Source organism: Chelonoidis abingdonii, chromosome 2 (genome assembly GCF_003597395.2).
Source record: "Chelonoidis abingdonii isolate Lonesome George chromosome 2, CheloAbing_2.0, whole genome shotgun sequence".
NCBI classification, from domain to species: Eukaryota; Metazoa; Chordata; order Testudines; family Testudinidae; genus Chelonoidis; species Chelonoidis abingdonii.
In genome coordinates this window covers 205,830,150-205,837,344 of record NC_133770.1, presented here as the reverse complement: position 1 = coordinate 205,837,344, position 7,195 = coordinate 205,830,150, and the positions used below count along the sequence as shown (strand labels likewise).

General features: G+C 39.3%; 1 protein-coding gene across 1 annotated transcript; it reads left to right on the top strand.

Annotated features, from left to right (window-relative positions):
• Nucleotides 1-2,634: 2,634 nt before the first annotated feature.
• Nucleotides 2,635-6,342, top strand: MC5R (melanocortin 5 receptor). Its single transcript, XM_032792025.1, has 2 exons — nt 2,635-2,772; nt 3,721-6,342. The coding sequence occupies exon 2, from the start codon at nt 3,804-3,806 to the stop codon at nt 4,779-4,781; it is 978 nt and encodes a 325-aa protein (XP_032647916.1). The 5' UTR covers nt 2,635-2,772; nt 3,721-3,803; the 3' UTR covers nt 4,782-6,342.
• Nucleotides 6,343-7,195: the final 853 nt, after the last annotated feature.

Here is a 7,195-nt window from a genome sequence, read left to right as displayed (position 1 = left end):
TTGTTATAAAAGTGGATGGGTAGGGTTCTGTGGCCTGCCTTGTGCAGGAGGTCAGACTAGATGATCATATTGGTCCCTTCTGACCTATGAGTCTATGAGTCTATGAGTAATATAAATTGTACCATGTAGACACAATCAGATGTAGGAGTGGTGCAGAAATGACACTGCCCCATGGAGAGCAACTGTGCCTCAGAAAGGCACCATGCTTCCCAGAGCCCCATAGATGTTCTGGGGTGTGTGTCTTAAATTTGGGACACACCTTTTTTGTGCAGCATACCTCTCCACATGCAGCCACACAGCTCTGCTGGCTAGCACAGGAGGGAGGAGAAAAGGGAATTCTGGATCTGCCTGCTTCTTCCCTTCCACATGTTTCCAGAAGGAAGATTATAAGGTGCATCACCGGTGCAGGAGAGGTGATTCTGGGGAGGCATTACATGGTCCTTGCCAGGGAGAATTCTGGTAAATTCTTATTTTCCCCGATCTAGCTCTAGATTTCAAACACCAGTTTAAGGGTCATCTGATCTGCTGCCCTGTAGAAAAATATGCATTTGCAAAATTCAGGGTGAGTAGCAGGATTAGATTTCAAACATCTTCCAAAGTTTAGGGGTGTTTAAATCTGGAGTCTTGGTTCAGTTCCAGTTTCCAGCAAACACTTTTAATCTAGAATAGGGTGTATAACATCATTAACATTTCTTGTTGGTTGTTTATACAGGACCAAAAGCGTACATGGCTCTTTAGAGCGGCAGAGGCGATAAGGTGCCTGCCCAGATATGTTCGCCGTCTGTCTCACTCAGATGGATACAATGCAGGAAATGTTTTATTTGAAGTACTCAAGAGTTCTTGTTCTATTAGAGAATGACTGGTAGATTACGCGGAGGTAAATTCTGCTTGTTTCACTGTTCTGATTAATTTCATTAGTAGTAGTAACATTATTGTACAATAAATACCTCACATGCATTTTTGTATCTTGAAGGAATCTAAGGGACAAGTCCCTGCCCTGTGTGGATTTGCTAGTGGAAGCAGCACTTAACCTTAGAGAGGGGGAGTCAGCTGTCTTGCATGCTACAGGTAGATCTACAGGTCAGTATTTTAATGTTGGATGTGGTGTGATTTTTTAAATAACATTCTTATACACTAGTAAAAGCGCTAGAGTAGACATGGTTATACCAGCAAATTAAAAAAAGAAAAGCTTTTGCTGGTATAGCTTAGTTCGGTCAGGGAACTGGTGAACTCTACTGATAGAATCGCTCTTTTGCCAGTATCATTTGCATCCCACCAGAAGGGTTTGCCAGTATAGCTGTCCCTGGCTGGATTGCTACGACGTTAAACCGTGTTTAGCACAGGCTAGACTTTTCCAGCAGAACATTTTTTTGTCTTCACAAATGCTGATTTGTTGAAATCAAAATGTCCTGGGTGACCATGCCAATTCTGACAAAATTCAGGCAGAAGCCAGGCAGATTTCCAGTGTTTCCCTGCCTGCCAAACAGATTTCAAAACCTGCCTTGTTTCCTTTTAGCTCACCTGCCTGGCTTCTCAGCAGCCTGACTGGAATGGGGAGCCTGGAAGTCTGCGAGCCCTGATTTGTGGTTCTTTGGTAGACCAGGCTACCAGGTCTTTCAAGGTCCCCAGCTCCAGAGTAGCCTAGCAGGTTGGCTGCCAAGACTCCCAGCTCCTCAGAAGCTCTGGGAGCTCGCTTTCACAGACTCCTCAAGCTATAGGCTGCCAGAGCTCTGAGCAGCTTGGGAAACCATATAAATGTTTTAGAAAGGTTGAAATGAAACGTGTTGACGTATGGGAACTGCTAAATTTAGACCTGCAGCCCAAGCCCTGTGAGCCCAAGTCAACTGACCGAGGTTCTGAGACTTGGTTTTTCTATGCAGTGTCGACATACCCTCAGTCACAAACCTGACCCACCAGTCTGCGTTCTACTCACAGGACAGAGTGCCTGCCCAGTCTGGGTTATCCTGTCCTGCCCTTATGGGCTAGTCTCTACACCTAGTGCCCATCTGGCACCCCTCCATTTGATCCCCCAACTTGGAGGGGATCCTACTAGTAAAGATAGGCATAGCGTGTTCTTTGTTTATGTCTTTTTGCAGTTCTGTTTAATGACACTGTGGCTTTTTGTCTGTTGAAGATCAAATGCCACTGAGAGTGCATATAAGGCAAATGCTAGGTGTTAATACAAATAAATAAATAAAGGCTACCACAAAGTTCTGTTCCTGTGCTTTCACCAATTTTGGATCGATGATTTCAGTGGAGACTTGTTTTCAATCAATACTAAAAATAATAGGGAAATAAAAATAGAACATGTGCATAACTGTAAGAAAACAAGCAAAGCAACTGGAATATTTGGTATATATATATATATATATACACACACACACACACAAACAAAACAGTTTGGGAGTGAATTCTGGATCGCAAACAGCTGCCAATAAAAAATAAAAGTTGAAGTGCTCTACAAGTATGAGCCACTAGGTGGTGGTAAAAACCCAAGCCTTCAGTAATGAAATATGTGGGAATGGAGGTTGGAGGCAAAGAATGGGGTAGAGGAGGAGTCACAGAGCACTGAAGTCATTAACTCTCTGAGACTATATAAGGGCAGTTGCATGGTAAATAGTTTATACCTGGGCAGTCTTGGCTCTATGAATTTGAACATTCTTTTTTCATTTAGCCCTTGAGGATGGACAGGCAGGGAAGCTGAAACTTGTGACAGCTAGAGGGAAAGAATACAGGATATGAAGAGAAATAGGATCTGAAGGAACAGTCCTGGTAAATAAGTACAACTGCTTCTTAATTGTATCGGAAATGTTACCTTTTGAAATGGAGAGTAGTTTTTCTTAAAAGCCTTTGAATTTTATTTGCGCTGACTAACAGAAAGTTAATATGTTCTGCTTATTAAGAATTTTATTGCTTATGACATTCCTCTCAAAATATTCTCATTAGTGGGAAAAAAGCCTTGATTAATAGACCCATAATTTGAATAGAATTCCCATTCCTGACAGAAATTCCCTTGTGATTTTAGTGGGCAAGTTAAAATATTCAAATCTTAATTACAAGAGAATAAAACAATATGAACCTGAAATATATAGATTTGTCTTGTTTAATGGTTTAAAACAGTATTGTTAAGCTGAGCATATTAGTCTGGAGCAGATAAGCTGTTTATATCACATGTTATGCAAACTTAAAAGAAGTACAAAGGTCAGAAAAAATATTTAAATCTTTTGCTTAAAAGGCTCAGTCATTAATTCTTGGAGGAATTCAAATTTTATATAAGTATGATCAGATGAGAGGATACAGTCTGATTTCAGTTATGAATAGTGTATTCTTATGGGTTTCAAGGCTGCCAGGATTGAGACATCCGTCAGATACTATTTGTTGTTCTGTAGTAATTTAGCTGAAAATATTCTTTGTTCACCAGAATTTCCAGATAAAATGTGCTAGCTTCAGTGAAAGACAATCAACATTGGAGAATGAGCAAAAGTCTGAGGAGAAAGAAAAAAGAAGGATAATAAATTTCTCTATTAGTTTGTGATTTTAATTTCCCTATGAGCGAGGATAGCTGGAAAAAATCTATGACAGGTTAATTTAGAATAAGTATAGAATGTGGAGCAGTCACGAGCTGGATATAGTGAGTTAAATACAAATATTTGCTTCCATTTGATATTTGCTTTGTCAACTCTTACCTGTTTTTGTCGTGTTGCCATATTTTTTTGGCAGGGCTTCTTGCCGTTCTGGAAAATGCATTTACCACCCTGCTTTACAAGTCCTTTGGAAAGAAGAGAGCATATTTGCCTCCAGAGATGAACTCATCCTACCAGCTACACATTCCAGAACTTAACTTGAGTACTTTTGGCATCAACTTTACAGTGCCTATTGTCAAGAACAAGTCATCACCATGTGAGCAAGTGGTCATAGCAGTGGAGGTGTTTCTAATCCTAGGCATTATAAGCCTTCTTGAAAATATCTTGGTTATCTGTGCAATAGTAAAGAACAAGAACTTGCACTCACCTATGTATTTCTTTGTGTGCAGTTTAGCAGTAGCTGACATGCTGGTCAGTGTTTCTAATGCTTGGGAGACCATAACGATATATTTAATAAACAATAGGCATCTAATTATGGAAGATGCTTTTGTACAACATATAGACAATGTTTTTGATTCAATGATCTGCATATCTGTGGTGGCTTCCATGTGCAGTTTGCTGGCTATAGCAGTAGACAGGTATGTCACAATTTTCTACGCCCTGCGTTATCACAACATCATGACAGTGAAAAGATCAGGGCTAATCATTGCATGCATATGGACATTTTGCACTGGCTGTGGCATTATCTTCATTCTTTATTATGAATCAACTTACGTTATCATTTGTCTCATCACAATGTTTTTCACCATGTTATTCCTCATGGTATCTCTGTACATACATATGTTCCTCCTGGCTCGTACTCATGTCAAGAGAATAGCAGCTTTGCCTGGATACAATTCTGTCCATCAAAGAACCAGCATGAAGGGGGCTATCACCCTGACCATGCTACTAGGCATCTTCATTGTTTGTTGGGCTCCATTTTTTCTCCACCTCATCCTGATGATTTCTTGCCCTCAGAACCTCTACTGTGTTTGCTTTATGTCTCACTTCAACATGTACCTCATCCTCATCATGTGTAACTCAGTGATCGATCCCTTGATCTATGCATTTCGTAGCCAGGAAATGCGGAAGACCTTCAAGGAGATTATTTGTTGCTATAGCCTGAGAACAGCCTGTGTGTTGTCGAGCAAGTATTAGGAAAATGCATTTTTGAATGAGGAAACCAAGATGCAACATTATTATTTATCAGGAAAATCATGCATCAAAATTGTTAGCATCTTCTTGCCCTATTTCTGCTGAAGGAACTATAAAATGTCTTTCCACCTTAGACTTGTAATGAGGATCATGTTTTATGGAAATTAGAAAGCTGTTTTTCTAGTTTGATGTTATTTGGTTTATTTTCTCTTCCATACACACCTATAACTCTACCTGGCATTAATAGGAGTTAGCATAAGCACGTATATCAAGAGAAGAATAGAACATTTGGGGCCAGATTCAAGCCAGATATTTTATAAAAGTAGCAGAAATTTCATCCTTTCCCCTTTTTGATTTTTACGGGCAGGGTACATGAATATGTAGATGTGGGTAGGATATCCCTATTTGCCTCATTGCCAAATGCAGTGAGCATTAACTAAAACACAACCAATAGATGGGTTTCTAGTTAACATTTTCTTTGGGTACAACGTGGCTCATTGTGGCAGTGTGAGAATGGACAGGTTTCCTGTCAATTTCTTCATTGACATAGAGCCAGAAGAATAACTGATCAGCATTAAGTGAAAAGTATAATCTGTAAACGTCAATGTCTATATGCCTTAACCAACACAATTATGAAAAAGAAATTGTATATATATTATACACAAATTTTTGTACCCCAATCATGATTGTTGCACTCACAAAATACATACTACACAAGAGGTCAATGTAACTGAAGCATTTCCCAGTATTAAGCATAGTATTTTATGACACCTGTCTGTATTTGTTGCAGTGTTCCTATTACTGTATATTTAGGCAAAGGTGTACCACATGCTGATTTTAATGCTGCAGTGGTTCATCCTAAAGGTAGTACTGGATATGGGTTTTTCTGGGCCCTGAAATGAGTACAGCATATATGACTTCAAGGCAGACAAAGGTAACCCATGTAACATTTTGTGGGGAGAGGTTAGGCCAATGAGCATGACAGAGGCAGCAGGAAGATTGTCAGATGTGGGTGGATTTGGGGCACTTATTATTGGAGAAATTTGGGTCCCAGAGAACATTTTTCATGATGGGCATTACACAAAGTAGGGATGGTTTTCAAGGCATGCTGGGGGTGGCTCCCAGGAACATGGGAGAACGTGTAACATGTTTACATAGGCCTAGCCAGCATCTGATATGCTTTTCTCTTTACCAAGAGGCTGCCATTTTCATAAAATACAGCAATCCTCTTAAATTTTGTGTGAGCAATTTGCTTTCTGTTGTGTTCTCTCCAATACTGTCTTTTGTAACAGTTATGTAATGTGAAAAATATGGGATATGATCACAGATAAAGAAAGTACAATCAAGGAGCCACAAAATATTCTTATTTCTCTTCCAAGGAATGATACAAATCTACAGAATGTTCTCTCAAAAGCTGGACTTTAGCATTTAAATATAAAATATATAAAAACTCACAAAGGGAACAGTTTCATACGGATTACACATCTGAAATGTAAGTTAGCTCACAAGAGTAAATTATTCCTTTCCAAAACCAAGAGGTTACTCTTGCTAAATTGTCTCCAGTGAACCTGTTTCAAGGCCTCAACCAAAGCCCATTGAAGCCAGTAGAAGGATTCCCATTATCCCAATTGGCTTTGGATTAGGTCCTTAGATCGCAGCATATTATAGAAAAAAAACTTGGATGTTTTATTATAAATATCAATTTTTTGCTCCAAACTCAGCACCTTATGCAGCGCTAGCCTCAAAAACACAGAAATCCAGAGATCCACACTGTTAGGAGGACAGTTGAATATCTTCATGTCTACATTTTCAGTGTGGAGGTTTGTGGTATTATGATCACAGTGGAGACTGGATGATAAAGCTTTGGACTTGTGTTTGGAAAGTAGTCAAGTTTACAAAATGAGGGCCGTATACTGCCCTTGATCTGCATCCTCAGCTCTCATTTACATGAATGGGTATTTCACTCACGGTTGAGTACAGAATTTTAGTGCACCAATTGTATCAGGAACCCACCAATACTTTAGGGGCCAGATTCTTCCCTCAGTTACACTTGAGAATGGGATTTTACATCAGCAGAATTTTGCTTTAAGGTGAAGTTCACACCAGTGAAGAGTTCACCACTTAAATCCCACTTTAAGTAGTATGGATAGTCACTCTACATTGGGGTGAATTTCATTCTAGCTAGGGTGAAAATGAGACAGTACATTTAATTTCCAGCAACGTAATTAAAGGCACAACAAGTCTTCAAATCACTATGTAAATAAACCATGAAATCCTCATTAGGTAATTCAGTTTGAAGATTTTATATATATATATATATATATATATATAAAAAAAAAAAAAAATTCCCCTCTCACCCCTATGGGTGGTATGTGTCTTCCTCAACCTCGGGTCCTCTACCAGAGGCCTGGGAGTTT

What these genes read in the sequence shown, in the direction of transcription:
- MC5R (XM_032792025.1), top strand. Translation starts at nt 3,804, where the DNA reads ATGAACTCATCCTACCAGCTACACATTCCAGAACTTAACTTGAGTACT.